Raw genomic sequence first — 24197 nt, 5'->3', positions numbered from 1 at the left:
AAGCCATAATGAGTTGAAACATCTTAATTAAAAATATTTGAATACAGGTAAAACATGATAAGAAAGTCAGCATCCAATACAGATAGACTTGTTTAAACATTCTCATCTATTCAATCTAGTGAGAAAATTCAATGTTTTAAAGAATAACCTGAGATTTTACTTTGCAATCTTAAATTTGTGAATGTGACTTTGTAGCAAAAGGGTCTCAATTTTCAGCATTGTTAGTTTGCTCAGATTTTTAGTTTGAGATTATACACACTATCATGCAAAGTAAACAAAATCATTTTATGATCATAGCCTGGATTCATGCACACCAACCTATTTAGCCCTAAAAAAGTAACGATACAATGTTGTTGCAAAACAATGCAACAATGCAAACCTTGGATCCATCATTCAAGCAAAGTAAACCATGACAAAATGGTGGCTCTTATTTAAGATGAATAAAGTCCTAACAAGCTTTGTCAAGAATTTTACTCAAAACATGCACACCAACCTATTTAGCCCTAAAAAAGTAACGATACAATGTTGTTGCAAAACAATGCAACAATGCAAACCTTAGATCCATCATTCAAGCAAAGTAAACCATGACAAAATGGTGGCTCTTATTTAAGATGAATAAAGCCCTAACAAGCTTTGTCAAGAATTTTACTCAAAACATAAATTCTCATTTTCTTTAGGAAAGAGAACTCTTTAAAGTTTAAACCTTCCCCTCAATGACATAAAACTAAATCATCCGTAACATATAAAATCAGGTCTTCTTTCCGATCTTTAAATCAAATTCATTCATTGATAATTATACAAATGCTCTTGGAGCTCATCTTTGAGCATTTTCTAGTAAAAGTATCAATATAGAGATACTTTCTTCACCTCAGAACTTTTTCAAGGGCTTTCATTAATGCATCGGTGTGTTGCGGCTTCCCCACAGATATCCTTATAAACCCACTTAGTTCTTTCTTGTTATAGTGGCGTACCATGACTCCTTCCTCCACAAGATCATTCTAAAAACACCATATTAGAAAGTTGCGGAGTTTAGAAATTCCCAACCAATATATAAACCGACTTAAAAAATGCATTACAATAATGTGATTGTAATTTGTATCTCATATGACATATCATTAGAAAAATCTCAATGAATAGATTTAAATAAATCCTTTGAGACTAAAATTTATATCTTTATCAAAGATACATTTGAAACAATTACATTGATTTCATTCCAAACATAGTGGGATTCACCCAAGGGATCCAAAACTGTGTCTAGGATTTGGGAGTGAATGTTCTATATGTGCTTGTTATGATTCACATGATAAGACCTAAAGACAGATTTAATGCAATGACAACTTGGTCATTTTTCTTGTAAGTCGTAATCATATTTAGTAGGCTTCCACCTCAGGTTGAAGTTTTCCACCAGTAATATAATGCATTACTAGGAAACAAAAACCTTATATGCATGTCTCTGTCAGTGCAGGTTATATGCATGCATGTAGTGTTTCACATCATATCGTGGATGCCCTCTCTCTTCAATGTTTCTAAATCTTAAGCATGTTGGTCATTTCCATGTAATCAAGTATGGGAGATTTCAACCCAGATTGGGGCTATTGATTAGTATTTTTAAACCACACATGCCTCTATTGACTAGTATTTTTAAACCACACTAATGTTTCACACGCCTATAGTTTGAATCGCCTTCCCTTTCAGTTGCACATATTAAGTGAAAAAGAAAAAGAATGAATTTTTACCTTGATCTTTCCAGCCATACTGCCATCCTTTACAGCACACAGAATAAAATTCGCATGACTTGGAAATGGAGTTAACACGGGTACTTGTTGAAGCAGCCCAAACAATCGTTCTCTTTCAGTAACTAAAGCCTCCTTCACCATCTGTTTTCAGTTGCATATTATCATGTATTAGGATAATCTATAAACACCTTTGTAAGACTGGAATTTTCTTTTGCCCAAGAGATAGTTATGAACAAAGTAAATGATTACTGGATTAGGATGAAATTTTAAGTGACCTTAAAACTTAATAAAAGATAATAGCTTCTAAGTCACCTCGAGGTAAGAAGGATTCTCCAAGGCAGCACATGCAGCCAACTCTGCAGCAACAGAGACATTGTATGGTTGCTTCGCTCTCCACAAGTACTTGATAATACCAAGTGGGAAACCCCCATATCCTACACGTAAGCCTGCTAGGCCTGCCAGAATTTCATGACACTTCAACGCGCAGAATCTAGACAAGCTGGGTTCAAAAATAATCCTAGGGGCCCATAATTTATGCACATGCTCATCCATGCCCCCAATACACATATTGGTTTTGCCATCTTTCAAAATAGTGTGCCGCATCAGCCAATGGTAAACCATTTCAAACCTCCAATTAAAGCATAATGACAAGTTTTAAAACAGAGGGCAACACACACAAGCATAAATAGTAGAGCAAGACAAGAAGACAATGGACAGGAAATGGAGACCAGCTCAGATGAGATGTAGAGAAAGAAAGACATTAATGTCTATTAAAAAGCCAAAATGGCCTATGAGACCTAAGTGAGATAGCATCTTCAAATTTTGTTTTCATCTTGGAGAATAAAGCAAAATAGATATAACTAGAATATTAAAGTTTCTTGACGTGCTAGATATTCCCATTAGCTAAGCATGTAATGTTCTGAACTTTGGTGCACTAAAACCCCTACCTTCAAAAGATCTCCTACATGGGACAATCCAAGATGACGAGATTTTCAACACAAGGAATGCAGCCCAAACAATCGTTCTCTTTCAGTAACTAAAGCCTCCTTCACCATCTGTTTTCAGTTGCATATTATCATGTATTAGGATAATCTATAAACACCTTTGTAAGACTGGAATTTTCTTTTGCCCAAGAGATAGTTATGAACAAAGTAAATGATTACTGGATTAGGATGAAATTTTAAGTGACCTTAAAACTTAATAAAAGATAATAGCTTCTAAGTCACCTCGAGGTAAGAAGGATTCTCCAAGGCAGCACATGCAGCCAACTCTGCAGCAACAGAGACATTGTATGGTTGCTTCGCTCTCCACAAGTACTTGATTATACCAAGTGGAAAGCCCCCATATCCTACACGTAAGCCTGCTAGGCCTGCCAGAATTTCATGACACTTCAACATGCAGAATCTAGACAAGCTGGGTTCAAAAATAATCCTAGGGGCCCATAATTTATGCACATGCTCATCCATGCCCCCAATACACATATTGGTTTTGCCATCTTTCAAAATAGTGTGCCGCATCAGCCAATGGTAAACCATTTCAAACCTCCAATTAAAGCATAATGACAAGTTTTAAAACAGAGGGCAACACACACAAGCATAAATAGTAGAGCAAGACAAGAAGACAATGGACAGGAAATGGAGACCAGCTCAGATGAGATGTAGAGAAAGAAAGACATTAATGTCTATTAAAAAGCCAAAATGGCCTATGAGACCTAAGTGAGATAGCATCTTCAAATTTTGTTTTCATCTTGGAGAATAAAGCAAAATAGATATAACTAGAATATTAAAGTTTCTTGACATGCTAGATATTCCCATTAGCTAAGCATGTAATGTTCTGAACTTTGGTGCACTAAAACCCCTACCTTCAAAAGACCTCCTACATGGGACAATCCAAGATGACGAGATTTTCAATACAAGGTATTTAACGTATTTATAAAAAAACAGGTATAATACGTATTTATAAAGAAAATGAAAGTAAAACCCTAACAAAAAGCAAAAGAAAAAAAAGAAGAATAGAAGAGATGATGATGAAGAAGAAGAAGAAGTGAGAAAAGAAGACATTCACAAAAGATAGAAGAAGAATAGAAGAGATGATGATAAAAAAAAAGATTTTAGTGAAAAAGAAGAATAGAAGAGATGATGATGAAGAAGAAGAAGAAGAATTGAGAAAAGAAGACATTCACAAAAGATAGAAGAAGAAGAAGAAGAAGAAGAAAACGAAGAAAAGAGAAACCTATAATGAGTGTGATAATCGTAGACGATACCTCAATCTATGAAGGTATAATTGTAAATAATTACAATTTGAAGTAGAACATTGTGATACACACTTACACTGATTTATAGAATAAGGGAATCTCAACATCCATATTACTACAAGTATTTTAGGATGTGAAATGTTCAAATGTCTTATATGCATTTTAGGATGTAGAACTATATTGTACATCACAAAATTGTGTAAACATAGATGTTTTTTACAATATTATAGATATTTTTTTGAAAAGTAAATAATTTTCAAATTCTAGAAGTATTTAACGTGCTATATGTAAAATACGCATTTTATAAGTATTTAACATATTAAGAAAACGTATTTAACATATTTTTAAATTGGGTGGTACTATACGGGTATTAATACGTTAAATACGTATGGTATCCATACCGTACCTAACAACCTTGGGCGAGTCAATAGTCTAGACGGCCATGGATTCTATACATGGTTATAATAACCCCTTCCAAATGTTGTGAACGAAACTCTACTTGGGTACCACTTAATTGACTTGTAGCAGGGGAAGAAGGGATGATGGTGCTAAAGAAGTTTCTTATTGTTCTTTGAAGACAAGGTTATGTATTTGTATTTATTTTTTTGCATCTCTTGATTTCTAGTAATAACCATTTCCTTGTCAGTGGCGCAAAGCCTTGCTCATAGAGGCAATGTATCTCCCCTTTATTTCACAAAGAGGCAAGAGTGTTCCTCTAATTTTACATCCCAAAGGCCCAATTGGTAGATCTGTTCCTCCATAACTTAGCATGCACATCCACCTGTCTTATTCTCTAACTGATGTGAAGATATCGCAAACTTCCTTGTTGCACTATAAATCGCATGAGAAAGAGTACATCCATATAAGAGAACCTGATGATAAGACCATCGTGAGAGAAGGTAAAAGGTAGGCCTGAAGGTGGGGCTTCTTATCTAGAGGCATAGCGGGGCTGCTCCACATTCCTTTATTATCCAATTTTATGGAACTGAACAGATCAATGTTATTCAATATGAATAATTGTCTTCGCTTCACAAAAGCCACAAACAGTGATAATGAAATTCATAGGGAATTTGGTGACTAAAAATAGATAAGGAGAGAAAGTTATTCAGAATGGAAGAATAGAGCAGTACAACGGTGGTAGGCTATGGTGATATATTTACTCTGTGGATTCTCTATTGCCATCTTGGGATGCTGCAAAATCAACAACGTAAGAAGGATGAAGAATGTGGCTGTGGCTGTGGCTCCTCTATCTGTAACTATAATTCTAATTGAGATCATTATTGGAGACCTAACAAAAATTCAAGAAAGACAGACCTTAGGGCTTTTTAATAATACATTATTGAGTATCCAGAATTTCTAAATTTTAGGGCTTTCTGCTAATGCATAATTCTTCGCATGGTTACTGACGTGACATGAAAGCTTGTTGATGACTATCACTTATATGACAACATCCACACCATTATCTTATTGCTTTTAAAGCGCACCTAAACTCTTCACATGTTTTATGTAGCAATAAGTCCACAATAACCTCTTTTATTAGAGTATAGACTCCTTGAAAGAACATGGTCAACCCTACTATTTAGTCTAAATCAGAATAGTTTGTCTCCCAAACTTTATGATATATTCAAAATTTATAGTAGTCACAGTGAAGCCAATATGCAATTAAATTAGCTAACAGAAAATGAATTCAGCTTTCTTGTTATTAATAGTTAGTTTTACTTCATGCTATATTCGTAGAGAATCAAGGACTGCCATAAAGTACATACTACATGAACTTCAAAGGAAACCATTGATGTGGAAATTGAATCAATAACAATCTATTTGATTCAACAAAATATCCAGATTGGATCAACTTAACCCAATACATCTAAAACTCTTGTTCATGTCCGTAAATTTATGACTAATTATACACTAATGCAAGAATGCAAGAGTGCTATAGATATGCCTAGTCCCATTCTCATCATATACATACTTCACCTTGAAGCATAGATACGATATCATGAAGTTGCCTGTGGGCGGACAAGCACCAGGACTATATCCACAGGTAGCGATTGAGGAGCAAAAAGATACTTCATAAAGATTATTTTTGCCAAGTTAGTCTTGAACCCGAGAACTTCATGACAGATTAAATCATTTCCATTAATAAACCACAACATATATTTAAATAAAATATGTTATATATATCTATATATAGCTATTAATTTATGACTCAATACTTCCCATAAAACATCCTCAAATGGAAACAGTATGTGATTGTATTAATAGATATGAACTTACACCTTAGATTTCAACCCTCCTTACTAGAATTTTTGGGGCACTTTGCTCTTTTATTCTCCCCGACACATAGATACGGTTTTTTTCCCCTCCTCTTTTTCTCCTCCCCCCTTTGCATAAGATGAGAGACCCTTTATATAGAGTCTCACATGCATTCAGCGCTAAGAGCATGTCGCCACTTATAGCACGCATGCTTTAGCTTACATACAATGATTATATTGATTATATCTTTCAGCATATATTTATTTAACAAAGAAAATAGTTATCCTAGTGATATTTACATTCCGTCAAGGAAGAAGGATGTTGAGTTTGGAACTCAGTCTTCACCTTCACATGAAAATAACATTTTTAAATAGATAATTACTTGCTTTGGAGGTGGTTAACCATCATGTGCCATTGGCAACAAAACAACACATCATTCTGTTATTTCTCCCATATCCTCAGATTGTCACTTTAGGCAACTTTCTTCTGCTGCAATATAACGGCCTCATTTGTGTCAAACAGAGTAATCTTTTGATCCCCAGTACATGCATTGAAGTCATATAATAGTATGATATCCCCCATATTAGCAAATCTTATATCCTCCTACAATGGTTATATGCTGATTCCCTTAGAGGAGCAAACTAAAAGAGGACTGGTGGAAAGTAAGAGGAGAGAGATTTAAGGTAGTCGTGTACTGAAACAAACCCGAAGGTACCCCCTCACTACAAAACTGCTAGGACCATAATCTGAATGGGCTTCCCAACCATATCCACTGCTCAGTAGCCCCTCCATGTTGGGGCCCTAGCATCCCCCGACATGGTATAGCAATTGTATGATCGTGTTCCCTACTACCCACCCTCACCTCATTAGGATGACCTTAACCTATCCTAACATCAGGGGCTCTATGTTAGCTCTCTAGCTAGTGGTGGCCATCATACCATAAGTGAGGCTTTCGCCTTCTTTAATAGTGACCAGTCACACAAACCATGCCCACCCAACACTGCACCCCTCATCCCAACAATGTTCCTAAGCTATGATCCCTCTTTTGCAACGTGAACATAACATATTGTTGTACTTTAGCCCCAAAAGGCCCTCATGATTCAGACTTCACTGTTTTAAACATGACCTAGAGGATCCAGAGGTTTCTGGCCAACGGTAACTCAAGGAAGGATGGACTGAATATGGGAGGCATTTCAAACATCTCTCACCCAAATCTATGTAGTGTACAGTGTATCACAGACCCTTCAAGCATTTATCATCCAGCTCTCAATTATAATCCAGCCCTCTTTGTTCAGCAGCTCTCCTATCATGGCCCAAACCAGATGATACAATGAACAAAGAGATCACTGAGAAGGAGCTGCATGCAAACCAATGAGGACTGCCACAAAGAGAAGCAATGTGCCTAGCAGGAGATGTTGGAATCTATGCCACCTCATCAGTAAAGATGCAGCAACAACATGACAAAGTCTCAAAGACCTACAGCCACTAATCCAAAAAGACAAACGACTGGTCTGGCATACATTCATGGATACGCTAAATTATATCCTATTGTCAATCAAATTTAAAGCTATGTCATGATTTGGTGTAGAATAGTTCGAGTTAATAATACTCATCAGGAAGCATTGACAAAGCAAAACCACCACCCAAATGTCCCTACGGTTTAATTCTTTTCACAATACTTTTATGATGCTAAGACTTGTAGATAAAGAATTGGAAAGAATTGACAGATTAAGCATTATGTCCCCACAAAACACGCAATTCTAAGTTTTATTAGTTCCATGCAAGTTATCTGAACTATTTTATATGCGAACCTGCCCGTTTGCTGAAGGTGCGCAGCACAATTAGATTCTCATAGTCTTTCACCCAGGTTATACGAGATGGCTCTCCTGAAAACTCTATATATGCTTCATCCAAGACCACTAAAACTGGAAGCTTCAAAATTTCCATGAGGTCTCTTTCACTTATCAGACTGTTCACAAGCAAATCTTAATCTCAAATTCAATATCGAGAATTTCTGCTTTAATTAGGAAACGTGTAGACTTCTTTAGACATTACACCTGCCATCTGGATTGTTAGGAGATGTCAAAAAGATAACCTTTGGACTATGCTGGTTCACTGCCCTGATAATACCATCAACATCCAGACTGAAATCTGACTTGCGTGGAACTAACCAATGGAGCAAATGTGGATCAGAAAGATCTCAATCAAATTCAGGAAAGATAACGAAGGAAATCCACAAATGCACCTGTTACAACTTTAGCTCCATTCACATCAGCATCAAATACATACATTGTAAATGTTGGGGGACAGTCTATTATTGCATCGCCCGGCTCAATCGTACACCTACCAAAGTTTATTGAAAGAGAAACAGAGCATATAATGTGCATTTAATCATCGATACCAACTGCACTTAGCGCATAGTTTTGTTTACCGCATTATAAGATCAATTAGCTCATCTGCTCCACAACCAACTAGAATATGCTCTGCATCTAAACCTGAATCTTTTGCAAGTGCTGCTCTTAAGCGCCTAGACTCTGGATCCGGGTATATATAGGGAAATTCTATGTTTCCTAAAGCCTCCAAAACCTGTCATCATCATCATCATAAAAAACTCCTGCCTTGGAAGATTGGTTACATTTTATTATAAAACTAAACAGAGTCTGATATTACGATATTTATGCATCATATCCAATAAAGAGTACCTCAGGAGGTGGCCCATATGGATTTTCATTTGCATCAAGCTTCACAATATCCTGTGGTGCTCTTCCGAGTTTCGCCGACAGAATCTAGCATTTAGAACATATAGAAGAACATGAATTAACCACATGATCTAAGCATGAATAAATGCAGTGATAGAAGTCCGAGAACCAAGAATGTTGCATATTTCCCTCCTTTTTGTATTCACATATATTTCACAGTATTTCTCCTGAATATGCAGTGCCAATTGCACATCACTGATTTCTTCCATTGCTCCACATTTCTACTGACAAAGTGCCAAGGACTTTCTACAGAGTGCAATGAGGAATGCTGATAACAACCGGAGACTGGGAGTACTGGGATATAAGGCACATGGCCATACAATCACTAAATCATGGAGATCATTGCTTCCCATGTCCACATGCACAAGGACACACAGATGCACCAACTTTGTCATAAACCTTTTCATCACGCCAGCCAACCAACCTCGGATACAATGTTTCCTCACCACTACTTCAACATACAAACTGTTATACTCTTGATGCTCGTAAACCATATCCACAATCATTCAAACCACATGCATTAAGATAATGATCATGAAGCTTTGGGAAGCCAATAGGTTTTATTTGTTATATAGTATGGATATGACATGAATTCACCCATTCGCAATCATGATTCATCTCATAGAATGATTTTGGCTTCTACTAGATGTTAATCTCTCTCTCTCTCTCTCTCTCTCTCTCTCTCTCTCTCTCTCTCTCTCTCTCTCTCTCTCTCTCTCCGCTACAGAGTTTTCACTAGGAAGGAATCACATACAAGCTGATATGTTGATTTGATCCCATTGGTCAAATTTGGCCTCTTTATGGACGATTGAACATCTATTCTATTCTCTCTCATTCAACAATGCTACTCGTAATCAATTACTCAACCTAAAGAAAAATATTTGCATGAGACACCTGTGGCTCCTACACCAGTGAAAGATGAGAGGTACTCATAACACTTCTTTCTAGATTTAGTATGTCATATCACCATATTATGTCATTATCTCTCTAAAAAAATTAACTTGCCTCGAAAGGGACAATTGGTGTGTACGGAGCTAACTCTAGCAAGTGAGGACGAATAAATGCCTCCCCACGCAAGATAGTCTCTGTTGCAGTTAGAGTTATAGTTACACCATTTTCATTGCCTTCTTGCATAACTTGATGGGCATCATCGTGTTTACTATCACCGATTAGATCTTCTTCTTCCTTCAGGTTTTCCTCCTTACCAAAATCAACAGAACCTTGGTAACATAGTGTTGTGGTAGTACTAGTACTCGTAAATAAGCTGCCAAGTAAAGAAGATTCATGAGTTAATTTCTGTGTCTGATGCTGAGTAAAGAGACATTTCCTCGACGGGTAGGAGAAATTGAGATTCTTCCTAGAACTGAGCAGGGGGGAGTTGTATGAGTTACAATAATAGGAACAGAGAGACGTTCTCGTATTCTGCAGGCTTTTCTCGGTTGAATGAAGAAGGTAATCAGACGTGGAAAGAAAGGAAGAAATTAGTGAGGAATACATCCTTGAGAAATATGCTGCTGCTGCTGCTGCTCCACTAAACCCTAAAACCCATTTTACCTGATCATAGATTGACACATGCGTGATATTCGTGATATTCTTCATGCGCAACATTCTCTATATTCGAGAATACAAAATTACCCCAAGAATATTAAAAAAACCCATTCGTTTTGTAAAATAAATATAAAACAAATATTTATTTATTTAAATAAATGTATTTCGAAAAAAAAACAATTATTCATTTATAGATTATAGTGTGACGAGAGTTTATGAAACTTATTTTAATTAATTAATTTTTTTTAAACGAATATTTTTATATTTATTATACAAATATGATTACTAATTAGTATGAACTTTGAAGATATGATTAGTTTGAAGTACTATTTTTAATGTCAAGATAAAAATGTCCATAAATTTTGAGGAAATAAAAAGTGAGAAATTAATGAGCCTTCATTTTATTTTATTTATTTATTAAAAATAAAACGAATACTTATAAGTTATACATTTATTATAAAAATTTAGTAGTGTCAAGTCCCCAAAGTCCCTCTTTTATTATCCCTATTTATTGTTAAGTAGCAAAGCATCAAGGATTAATCGTAGACCAAGCATGGGAATACCGATGACAATAGAGACTATAAGTATCGCCATACAATACACGTGGCGCATAAAAATACCAGTTCATGGATATTTTTATTGCCCATATTCAATCTCTACGAGGACACTCATATGTTCTCAATGAACTTTAATATAGCTTGCTCAACCTCAAAAACCATGTCCCTTAACCATTGCTCTCCCCATCCATATTATTTATACAAATAATTTTTGTAAACAATCTCAATAATCATTTCCATTACATGCATTATGGTGAATCCTTGGTAAACCTACGTATCTTAATTATTGTTTCAATATAGATAACTTGAATTCAACCATATATTGTAATCGTGATATGTACCGTAATCCGACTTTATGATGTAGACACTAATACCTTTCTTATTTCTTCTGCTCTTAAGCACACACATGCACATGTATTTTCTTGGATATTATCATGGAGAATGGTAATAAAAACTATTCTTGTATCATAGGCATGTTCACACACATATAGATGCAAACAAACACATGTATATATGTACTCTATATTTTACTTCGTGAATGAAGCTAATAAAAATACAACCATCATGCTCCTTACAAACATGTGCATGATGTAAGTGCTCCATGACACATTTTTTACCTTGAGAAAAATGCACTAGCCTTGACTTCTAAGCATGACACTCACTACACCCTATAGAGTTTAATTAGTCATGTCGTTAGCCTCCAAGATGACTACTATATAAGAAAGCCTAGGGCCATGATCTTCGACACTAATTCTTTGGCAATATATCTTCACATATTCAGGAAGGCAAATTGAAGTAATGGAGTTTCTATGTTTATACAATAGGCACATTTACAAATGTGATTGGTCTCTTCTATATCACCCACGCCTATGACAAATTGAAGGATTTAAGCGCAACCTATAATTAGTGCAATTATAATCAATGGAAACATTGTCATTTGTTTTATTGTGATCTCATCATTTTAACACTTAACTATAGTATTTGATTTAGGTCTAATATTTTGAGCATGGTTTCCTTACCAAATATTTTAGTTATGAGCCATGTGCGTATAGGATATGAAATTTCTACTTTTTCATTATCATCATCGATGTCAAAGAAGGATAATCATTGTTACCAACTCTCCTTAGTTCATGCATCAATGAATTAGAACAAATGGTTTATGAGTCTAAGAAGCAAGAAGGCATCAAAGAATTTATCATTTGGTATGTCATCAAGGTGTTCTTGTCGATCGTACGTCTTTGTGTCATCGGAGTTATATATATTCATGCCATAATACATATCATTAAATAAGATATAAAAAAGTCACCACAACATACACAAAAAGGAGGAATAAATATGGTTTAGCTAGATAGAATTCAACACAATCATTCAATTTACGAGTATTGGGGGGTAGAGAGGGGGGAGGGTGTAAAGAGAGCTCTAGCTTGGATTAATAGGAGAAGAAAACAAAATATTCTAAAAGAAGCTAAAAAAGGCACAAAAAGTGACTTCAATAGCTATTTTACATCTGGATGGTCTCCTTTCACATTGGGAAAACATTAGGCATAGACTCCACTTTGTTGTGTTCCCCTTTTCTTGTTCTCATACTTTTAGTGCCTCTACATAGGTCATACAACATATGATAGGTACTTAACATGTTTTGGCTACACATGGATGATGTGGGGGGGGTTCCTAATCCTTGACAATATGCCTACAAGTTTGTGACAATATGATATAATTGAGTGTAAATAGCTCTAAAATGAAGGTTAAAGTTGTGAAGACCCGTAAAAACATGTAAGGATAAACAACGCTTTTTAACACTAAGAAGCCACTTGAAACCTTTAAAAATATCAAATATTGCGAACTTGAGGTTCTACTTGATCATATAGATGGAATGAGTGTGCTACAGAGCACATGGAGGTGGGGAGGAGGGGTAATTGTGCATCTAATAACATATGCCAAGTTTACTAAAGTAGTTATTGGATTCTCAAGAAATGCCTAATCGACGCATTAGTAGCAATGTTGCTTTTTTACGAGGGTTAAAGTATGGGGTACTAGCATCCCTAAGTCCGCTTAGGAGGAGTTTGGAAATGACCAAAATCACTTTCTTATGAAGTTTATTTAAGGGAAAAGTATCAGGATACCCCTGTAAGTTCGTCTATTTACTAGAATGCCCCTAGAAGTTCCAAATTTACCAAATTACCCCTATGTCCAAAAAAGTACACTTTATAAAGTATTTATGCACTCAAATCTACAAGCCCTATTTAGCAAAGATGGAAGAAATGGACCCGAACTAGCCCTATTTACCAAAGATTTGAGTGTATACTTTATAAAGTGTAATTTTTTGGACATAGGGGTAGTTTGGTAAAATTGGAACTTGCAGGGGCATTATGGTAAATAGACGAACTTCCATGGGTATCATGGTACTTTTCCCTTTATTTAACTATGAGCCACAAACTCCATAAATGTATTGACACTGAATCACACCTTGTTGAGATGACAACCATGGGAAGGGTTGTTGAGTATGTGTTTAGGTTTAAAAGACAAAACCAAAACCTATAGTTGCATGAGAAACAAGTAAAAGGATCCAAAAGACATTTAACAACAATTCAGATTCTATCAACAATTCAAGCATGGGAAATATACTTAAAGCCCGTGTTTTACACACTTATGTTGCATATATTGCATTGATACTACAAAATAATAACCATATGTTGAACAAGGAAAACATGGTCATTGATACATGACAAAACCCATCTGTTTGTTTGACACTCACACAATTGATTCCATATGTCTCTTTCGTGCAAATATGGGCCTAAGGGACAAGCAAGGACAATTGTTGGTTATGTATATGTTGTGCTAAAGAAGTTTGGGAGTGTATGTATCACACTTCGATACGATAATCTACCTTTGATCGCGTTCAAGTTTGTCTCGCATGCATTGTCAAGTTGGTTCCTTCCCTACATAGATTCCTCTCGCAATCACAACGTGCACTCTTAATTGCAATGCTCATACGTAAAATTCTCGACACATCGACAATCATGACTCAAAATTCCTGAAATCCAATGTGAAAAGTAGGATATATCCTACACGTGAGTGTGTGTGTGTGTGGGGGGGGGGGGCTATTGTTTTCGATGTTTCTATGGAGATAAGGAGAGCTCTATTCTCATTGTAAGTTTTACACGGTACATATTTTTACAAAAAGGCAAAGAGAGGAGTGAGAAAGAGGAGATAGAGACAAGAAGTAGCGAGAGGGGGGGGGGGCTGTAGTGGAGATGGGCGTATCGACCATATGGAGACCATGGTGACTCGACACACTTGATGAGGTGGTGGCATAGGCTCTATAGCTTCAGAAAAACATGTTGTGGGAGTCTAGATTCGAACTCAAGCCTTTTTGGTAGCTTTCCATCGGTGATGAAATTTGATCCCTAAGAAGCAGCTTCAGCTGCAGCAGCAGGAGTCGAAAGGCTTCTCACGTGCCGTTTCATCTCAGCTCTATGCTGTTTGTTCTTTCTTTGTCAATGAGATCTTAAAAGAAGACGGAGAAGGAGGGACAGAAGCAGAAGAAGAAGAAGGAATGGCTTCTTCCATTCGTTTCATCTCAGTCATGTTGTTTTTCATTTTGATCTGGACTGTTGGATGCGTTTCATATGTGCAATGGGCACGCCTCACGCAAGATAACTTTACTTCTGACATTCACAGACATTCTTTCGTCGTCACCATTGCTACAGTTCCATGTAAGTGCTATTCCCCTTAAAACAGATCTTCCCAAAGGGAAAATAATTAAGGTAAAAACTATCGGAAAATTTGATTTTTTTTTCTTCTTCTGAAGAATTCGGGAAGAAACTTTTGAAGAATGTGAGAAAACAAAATGTGGGTAATACCGAAAAAAATAAATTTCGAGAATCAGCAAAAGAAACTTTTGAAGCATTTGAGAAAATAACTTTGGATAAATTTAGCAAAGACTTCCAGAGAATCCAAGAAGAAGTTTTTCAAAGAATTATAGTAAACAAATTGAGAAGATTTCCTAGCAAGGGGATATCAAATCCTTTTTTATAATGTAAGGCTGTGTCAAGCTGTATGAAGTTCTGTAAGTATATATTTCCTCCTCGTTGCTTATTCCATTTATATAAGCGTCAATGAGTACAAATCATGTGCGTTGCTACTCAATTTTAGAATGTGCACCGTTTTGACGATGGGCAATGGTGCCAAGATTTGAAATAAAAACGATGTGCTATGTTATAGAGTGACTATGCAAGACTTTGACAAGATGGGGCTGCCTACAGCACATCAATAAAGGCATCTGAAAATGACTATATTTTTGATTCCATAACCAAACTTAATGAACGTCCAATGATTTTATATATGCATGTACAGCCTTGATCATCAAGGAGCTTGACAATTCATCTCCATCTTAAGGGTTGGCTAGATCTGCATATCCCTGTAAATCCTTGACAGCTTGGATCATGGAGAAGCACCAATTCATGTTTGTAAATTTAACTCCTAGACATGCATGTAGAGATCCACTAGTCTAACTTGCCCTCATGATATGGTGAAAATAGCATGTTGGCTAGTCAGAGGGGATGTGTGGAAGATCTTGGACGCAGTCTTTCCGAGGCTTTTATCATGAGTCCTTCTTTGTGGCAGAAGCCTCGAGGGCATTGAGACGATGTTGTAGACATGCACGAGATTCAAACACCAAGATTATATCATCAACATAAAGAAGAATGTGAATGGATGTACCTAATATGTCAAAACCCTATCCATGTTTGATGTAGTCCACAACCTCGTCAATGTAAATTCGGAAGAGGGTTGGGTAAAGTTGCCTACCTCGTCGATGTAAAGTCTGAAAAGTGTAGGGGAAAGTGGTACTCCTTACTTCACACCAATGGGGCTTGTCATTACCTCTGATAATCCTTGTGCACACCTAACATGTCCCAACAGTTGCTCATACAATATTTATGTCACTCATATCATGTCAAACGAAAGAGAAAGGAAGAACGAAAAAAAATAAAGAAGAAAGAAAGAGGAAAGAAAGAAAGAAGAAAGAAGAAAGAAGAAAGAAGAAAGAAAGAAATATGAACGTCTTTTAAGAGGCCAAAATGGCAATAAGACCAAACAAGAGATTACATCTTAAAATGTTGTCTCATCTTTGAGAATGAACCATAATAAATCAACTAAAGGAAAAAGTAAATAGAAATAGAATAAGATGTGAGAAAAGAATCTCGTCATTTATACATGTAAGATGTTCAAGTCATAGATATTGTAATTTTTGTCCTCAAAAGATCTCTTGCATAGGCTGATCCAAAATGGAGAGGTCTCCAAAGTAAGATGGTGGGAGATATTGGCTTTTATTTGTTGATGACTAAAGTGGTGAGATTATGCTCCACGAAACTGGTTCTACGTGCACAACAAATGCTATAGCCCAATCTATTTTAATCCCTTTGCAATGTCTTGATTGGGAGCCCATTTGTGTAACCCTTGATTGACTTGTAGCATGAGCAAGAGTGATGGGGCTAAAGAAAGTTGTGAATGCTCTTTGTTGATAAGCTTTTATGGCTGTATCGTTGTCTCTCAACAAGTTCTCTGTATCTCTTTTGAGTGTTACTAGGACAAGCCCCAAGCACTGTTGGTTTCCTCATATTCCATTACCTTGATTAGTGGGCGATGCTTTGTTTAAAGAGGCAATTGTATCTCCCTCTTATTCATAAAAAGCATTACAATGACAAACATAGTGTTTGTCCCACTCCTTGATGACACAATTGGCAAATTCTTTCTTCTAGAGGTATTCATGCATATCTGCCTACCTCAATCTCTGATGTGATGAAGCTTGCAGCTGTCCTACCACACTGCGTAGCGCATAGGATAGATGATAGCCTGATGATGAATCCATGCTCTGATGTGTGCAAAAATTGTGTTTTATAATCGGTCATCTTCCAACCAAGTGATATTTTATCGTCAATGATGATGCCAAATTTGACCTACGGGACCAAATTGACATATCATCTTCTATGCGATGCCTTCCTAAGAAGGGGGTTATTACTCTCTAGTAAAAAATCTCAAAGTGAAAATAATGTCTTTTACGAGGCCAAGATGACCTATAAGACCAAACAAGAGATTATATCTTAAAATGTTGTCTCGACTTTGAGAAAAACAAACCAAATAAAAGTAACTATGTAATAAACAAGTAAATAGAAAATAGAAATAGAATTAAGACATGACGAAAGAATTTCGTCATCTATACATGTAAGTTTCTCAAGTCAGATATATAATATTCAGAATATGAATAGAAATGATGAATACAAATATGGGTGAAACTAAAATAAAAGCAGATCAAATATGCTCTTTTTTTCTCAGGGTGTGGAGAGTCAAGAAGTATCATGAAGGAACTTGTGAAGTCCATAGAAGCAGATCGAGATTTGTACGCTGTGGTGCAGCTACGAGTTATCTATGTAAATCTTGACAAGGACTTGGGGCTTACTGTCATTGGAAGAAAGAAAACTCCTATATTAACGTTCTACTTACATGCGACTCTTTTTCAATATAATGGGGCACTTAAAATTCAAAATATCTTGGCAGCCATGCATCGTGGACTTACCATATCTTCAGGGCATTTTCCATTTCGAATGCTAGAGTCTGCATCAGATGTTGAAAAGTTTCTGAAGTCCACAGAAATAGCTGTTGTATTATATGACAGTTGCAACTATGCTGAGAAACTAGGTGAAAGAAGCTGGCATAAATGGGTAAAGAAAGGCATGGAGAATCCAAAGGAATTCTATCAAGACTTATCATTTTCTCTTCCTAAGAAGCAAAGAAATGAATATTGCAATAATATGGGGAAGGCCGAAGTATTGCAACCAAATATTCATGAAATTCAGTTGCAACATTCTTATTCTTCAAGGGAAGGAGATGGTATGTTCATATATCATTAGGATTATAGGTATGTTTTATATAATGTGGCACCCCCTTTTAATCAATATCTTAACTTAATACAATTTCTTCCTTTTCCTGGTTTTATGACCTCACTTTCATGGGTGAGAAATTCTTATGCATGCTTTAAATTTACTCGTGTGAATAGTTTCACAGGACAAGGATATTCTCAGATACAGTCTAAATTCAAAGTTTTCAGTTGCTGATGAAAATGACATAGTGGTTTCAAGAAAAACACCTGTAACTTTTATAAGTGGCAACCTTTTGGACAACAACAGTGATTTCTTAGACAGTGGATCCTCAAAGATTTCAGAAGCTGATGTTGATGAAGAGGTAATTTCAAGAACTTGTGGCACTTCTTTGCCTGAAGATATTTTGGAGAACAGCAGTGATAGGTTTGAGGAGAGCATCAAGTTTGAGATTTCTACTTCATGTAGCTATCCACTGCTAGACTCCCAGTTAAGTGCTTCGTTGCTCACAAACTTCAACCATGCAAACCAGCTCACCAGAAACAGTTTTGATCGAATTCATGGCTGCAATCAAACGGATTATAAGCATTTTGCAATTCTCTATCAGAATTTGTCAAGGATTGCTAGGGCCCATGTTCTGACACCTGATTACATGGATTTTGGTATCATTAGAGATAAAAGCCTGGTTTTAGACCTGGGCATGGATAAAATGCAAAATTTTACATGGTTCCTCATGGTTCAAACAATGGGTCAACCTGATGCACCAGAGATCTACTTTGAAACCGAGACCATGGATTCTTTTATATCCGATTCAACGCAGCTTGTGCCAGAGGTATGCTTTTACTTATGCAAAATAATAGAATCATGTAATTAGTGTTATGATATCAAGCAAATGCTAAACTCTTACTGTATGATATGTTTAAGCTGACCTTACCTGTAGCTATAAAGAACTAGTGATTCACTAGCCCTCAGGCCTGGAAGGCAAAGCATGACAGAGCCAGAGCATTGTGTATAATGAACCTGTAATTTAATATGCAGATAGCATTATTTCCTGATCAATATACTGTATATGTGTACTATCAATTAATTTCTACAATTGAAAAAGATCTGATTTGACATCTGCTTTCCAGTTGAACCGTGAGAGTGCCAAACATTATTCCTCTTTGATGGAAGGAACGCCATCTGTAGTCCTTTTTATTGATAGGACATCCCCATCCCTTCAAGTTCGTGAGAAGAGTTGGGATGCTTTAAGGGCAGTTTTAAGTGTTGCCACAGAGTATCAAAAGCCAACAAATTCTGAGGTGACAGATATACATTCAGTTGCTGAGGAACTACAAGCAAACAAAATTGTTCTCAAATCTGTAGATGGCAATGAACTTCTCAATGCTATAGCAAAGTTGAAAGAATCGTTAAACTATGGCACTTTGACTGATAATGTGCTACAATCGTCAACTCATCAGGCAGACGTTATAGAAGATAATGCAAGTGATAGAGAGCAAAATTTACATCCAGACGCTGATAGGCATGATACTACCATAGTTTTGAAGGTTTTGCTTGGCAATGCAAAAATGCAATTAAAAGCAAGCCTGTTGAAAATGCCATCTGAAAAAATTAAAGCTCTAGGTATTAAGGACGCTCTTGTCTCTCAAAGTAATGCTGTTTTGGATAAGGCTCAGAATGAGAGACATGTCGGAGAACTTGATCTTGACTATATTCCTTCATCCCTTGTGGACATAGGATCTGTATTTTCTCTGTCATCGAGCGGACAGAGGATGAAAATGTCATCTGCAATTGATCCTGAGGAAGAAAGGGTTTCTGAGAACCCTGCAAACCTTAGTTATGTGCATTCCTTGTCATACTTTTGTGTAGATGGAGATGATTCAATGAAAGACATGCTTTTGCAAAATGTGCCCTATCCATCTCTTGTGATACTTGATCCATCTGAAGGTGGACACTTTGTTTTCCCTATTGATCAGTCTATAAGCTATTCAAGTATAAAGGAATTCATATATGAGTTCTCTAGAGGCTCTCTTAAAAGAGTTTACAATTCAGGGTCTGAACCACAGAGTCCTCGAAAACGGGTCAAACCTCCATTTGTCAATCGGGACTTCCATGTAATGAATGGAGTCCCTCAGATCACAGTTGAAACTCTGTTGGAAATGCTAGTTGATTCTCAGCCGATAGAGAATGCTTCAGATTTAAGCAAGCGAGGAATCCTTGTACACTTCACCTTGTCTGCATGTGGTTTTTGCAAGAGAATGGAATTGATCTTTCGTGAGATATATCAGTTATTAATGTTGCATGTGGGTGCACATCTTGAAGACAGAGGCATGGGACAAAATGGAAATGGAAAGCAACCTGACTGTGTTATTGGCGCATGGAATCAATTTCAAGATAAAGGTGAGACGATTTCTGCCATTTAATCATAGGACTCTTGTGGCAATGCATGTATTGACACATTCACAGGCTGTATTTGTTTTAGTTTTTTAAAATAACTGTAAACAAACTCTTTACAATTGTGCGTATAAGAGGAAGAAATTCATAAATACTTAATGTAAAGGTTTGAAGATACATTTTGGTTTTGAAATTATAACTTAGAAGGCAATTTACTCTCGAGAATATTAGGCACATTTCCATTTTTACAAGAATATCGATTCGTTACACATTCTCCACAGAATTGGAATTTTCGGAAGCCTAGATCCAATATATCCAATTTCATGTACTCACATAAAGTTGTAACAAACTGGGAATATATACATAGATTCACTTGTAGAACACAGTTTGCGTGACAATTTGTCGAGCTCTGCATTCTCTAATCAAAGATAATGCTGCTCATGGAATTTGTTTTTAATGTAAATTATAATTGAATCAAGAATGTTGTGAGTTTGTATTATTCTGATTGCGGTAGACTCTGGAGGATATGCATATTTTAACCCTGGGAAATGCCGTACTCTTGTTTTGTGGATTTTTATTGCTTATTGAAATTTAATTTCTTATTCAGACATTTATATACTTTCAGTGAGCTATTCGCACGATTGCTGGTGTGAATTGAAAGACAAGCTTCCTGTCCTTTTCCAGATTGACTGTACGATGAATGACTGCAGTTTATTCTTCAAGGATCTTGAACAGGTTGTCGATCGCTTTGTACATATGTGTAGCAAAAAATATTCATCCTTCCTTTCATTTAGAGGTGGATGAATACAGTCATCATAGGAAGATTATCATGGTGGCTTATAGAATGTACAGTCTATGCTCATCTTGGTTTATTAATTGATGATGAGATGGTAATCACGTCATGTGTGTTTTACCAACTACATGTAAACATTCCTGATCTTCTTCCTCTTTATCTTGTAGGAATTGTACCCCTCAATCATATTATTTTCACCAAAAAGAAAAGCTAAAATCATTTTTAACGGAGGACCGACTGTGCAACAAGCATTGGAATTTATTTTTCGTGAAAGCAATATCGACATAAAAATCCTTCATATGCTTCAAGGTAACCTTCTTATTTCTATGTTTCTCTCTACATGTATCTGTATGTTTGTATATATATGTGTGCGTTCATTTCAAGAGTTTTACTAGCTCAGCTGCAAAACAGGTCAAATTATTCGTAGAATGCTACATTTATCGCATCTTGTTTTGTGAGCAAATTTGGTGGTGAAATTTAACATTGATTGTATTGAACTTCATGGATGTGGTCGATTAAGTAGGGACAAAAAGATTCAATGAAGAACTGAAATCTCAAACATCCTCATCCACTTCTCTATCATCGAAGTCAGTCTGGATTGACGCTCGTACAGAACGTGCACATCATTTATATCACTTGACAGCAAATACAGCCAAGGAAAACCCATCTTTTAAGAGTTCGGAATCTCAAGGTGATAATATTGCTGTCAATAACCATGATTCAACAAACTTAATGTACCCAGAAGTTGGATCGGTGCTTGTAGCTACAAAGAAGCTCAACGCAAATGCATCCAAACTATTTGAGAATTCGAGAATTTGGATTGTTAAAGCAGATGGGCAAGAAGGGTTCCAAGGAGTGATTCTAAACAAACCTTTATCATCGTGGAAGCTCTTGCGGAATATAGTAGATAGTGTAGTAGAGGAGATTTTTAACAACACTGTTCTTTCCTATGGAGGGCCAGTCCTTGTGAATGGACAGCCTTTTGTAAGCCTTACTAGGTTAAAAGGGGTAGAGGGGTACCTAGAGGTGGTTCCTGGTATATACTTTGGAGACACATTAGCAACGATGCAAGTTTTGCAATCAGTTAAAGAGTTGAACAAGTTAGATATTTCCGATTTTTGGTTTTTCTTAGGACATTCGGCTTGGAGCTGGCAACAACTTTTGGATGAGGTCGAAGAAAAACTATGGCAATTAAGTAGTTATGGAGAGAATCCTTTGAGTGGAACTATACAAGAGTGGCAAAATGGTTCCAAAATAGATATTTCAGATCTAGCGGTGGGCAGCACAAGGACAGACTCATGATTTGTTTGTTTGTGGAGTAATAATCTGTTACATTCTTTGTTAGTTTGGAATTTCATTCATAATATGGTGAAAAACGTTGAAACATTTCTTCTAGTTCATTTAAAAGCTAAAAAGTGTTTAGGCTATATTTGTCTTTGGAACATGTAAAGAAAGATTCAGGTCCTCTAAAAAGTATTTCATCCTCCATGGTAAATCTATAATCATTATTGCACACTTAATTCCTTCCTATAGTCTTAGCTCACATAACTTTAGTGACTTTTATCCTCTTAAGTTTGATTACAAACAAACCAAATGTAACCGATAGATAGGATGGTGTTGAAATAAATTGGTATGGTAGTGAAAGAATAGAAATGGACAAATTTTCATGCAATGATGTGAATGACTTCCATATGCCAAGTGAAAGATTCACTAGTAGGAGCATATTCACATGTGATATTAGGAGAGAGAGTGATCATAAGACACCCACAAAATGCTACATGTACCAATAATTGATCGTCACAATAAATAGATTGGAGAATGGCAACATATCACTAAAGATTTGGTTGTACAAATCGCAGAAATCATATAAAGATGAAAGCTAGATCTCTTTGAAATTATAGAAAGAGAAAGAGGGTAAAAGTTGGAAACTAAGCTATCAAGGTGCTAGGAATGTTTTGCCAACTTCAGAAATGTGAAGCATTTTGGTAAATAAAGCACAAGAGGAAATAACAGATTTAGGTTGTTGGTAAGGTTTATTGTTACACAACAAATATTAATCAAGAGAAGAGAAGAGAAATTAGTAAGGGGAAATTTAGATTGCATGGTGTGTTTGGTTGTTTATTAAAAGGCCTTTGTCCACTTTGTAGTTCATGTTGGAGTTATATGCAAATTATACCAAGGAAATTATGAAGATAAAAGAGAGAGGGAGAGAATCATAATTGGGATATGTGCAGTTGTTTTGCATTTGATGGTAAGGATGGAGTTTGAGCATATTCTATGAAAGTGTTTTCAAGCAAGTTGAAATTCTTTCCTCGGTGGAGTGTTTGTCTTGCATATTAGTGATTCAACAAGTCCTACTACCCATGTAACGATGACACCACTAAGTTGTGGTACCATTATACTATTTTTAACACATTTATTAATATAATTATGTTTTTTCTAAAAGAGAGGTACAGAGAAATGACTTTGGTGCAATGGTTCAACCACCAAGTCATTACCGAAGAGTAACAACTTAATAAATGATGGAAATCATTGTAGAGTAGACAATAGAGAGAACTTAGAAGTAAAAAGTCTCTCTTTTTGTCATTACTATATCATGGTAAAGATGTTGAGTCTTACTGAGCTAATCTCATCTTGAAATGCGAGATTCTCACGATTCCTTATTAGTGTTACCTAAGACAATGATATTGTTTTCAACTCATAATGCCACACAAATATTAGTACTAACTACCAAGGTTACTTCGAAGTCCGTTGAATGCAACAATCAAGTTAATCAAGGAAGATAATTTTTTTCAACCCGCAATAGCAATTGATATAACTAATTAAGATGTGGAACTCTTGGGCTACCTTCCTTTTTGAAAAAATATTACCTTGGGTGGAGTTCCTTTCTTGTCTTTATCAATGTATGATGTGTATCGTGGGGTAACCTGCTTCGGATAAAACTACATCCTTAAGAGTAGACATTTTCTCTTCTTTTATTAGCATTTCTTTTTAAGGGGAAAATGTTATTGTTTTCAACATG

General features: G+C 36.1%; 2 protein-coding genes across 2 annotated transcripts; one reads left to right on the top strand and one right to left on the bottom strand.

Moving 5' to 3' along the window:
- Positions 1 to 643: 643 nt before the first annotated feature.
- On the bottom strand, positions 644 to 10507 carry LOC147862487 (histidinol-phosphate aminotransferase 1, chloroplastic-like). Its single transcript, XM_087321176.1, has 9 exons — positions 10011 to 10507; positions 8949 to 9032; positions 8678 to 8832; positions 8492 to 8589; positions 8304 to 8412; positions 8058 to 8215; positions 2963 to 3105; positions 1737 to 1877; positions 644 to 998 (listed from the first exon to the last, which is right to left on the bottom strand). The coding sequence occupies exons 1-9, from the start codon at positions 10500 to 10502 to the stop codon at positions 864 to 866; spliced, it is 1515 nt and encodes a 504-aa protein (XP_087177302.1). The 5' UTR covers positions 10503 to 10507; the 3' UTR covers positions 644 to 863.
- A 4037-nt stretch (positions 10508 to 14544) lies between these two features.
- Positions 14545 to 22530, top strand: LOC147862486 (uncharacterized). Its single transcript, XM_087320848.1, has 7 exons — positions 14545 to 14826; positions 17447 to 18001; positions 18168 to 18820; positions 19119 to 20388; positions 21008 to 21117; positions 21343 to 21484; positions 21699 to 22530. Exons 1-7 carry the CDS (start codon positions 14667 to 14669, stop codon positions 22475 to 22477), a joined length of 3669 nt encoding a protein of 1222 aa, XP_087176974.1. The 5' UTR covers positions 14545 to 14666; the 3' UTR covers positions 22478 to 22530.
- The last annotated feature ends 1667 nt before the right edge of the window (positions 22531 to 24197 follow it).

This window comes from Azolla caroliniana, unplaced genomic scaffold (genome assembly GCF_043228905.1).
Source record: "Azolla caroliniana isolate FFs.n. ecotype wild unplaced genomic scaffold, voAzoCaro1.0.p SCAF_6, whole genome shotgun sequence".
In the NCBI taxonomy this organism is placed as follows: Eukaryota; Viridiplantae; Streptophyta; class Polypodiopsida; order Salviniales; family Salviniaceae; genus Azolla; species Azolla caroliniana.
This window is presented reverse-complemented; position numbering and strand designations above follow the sequence as displayed.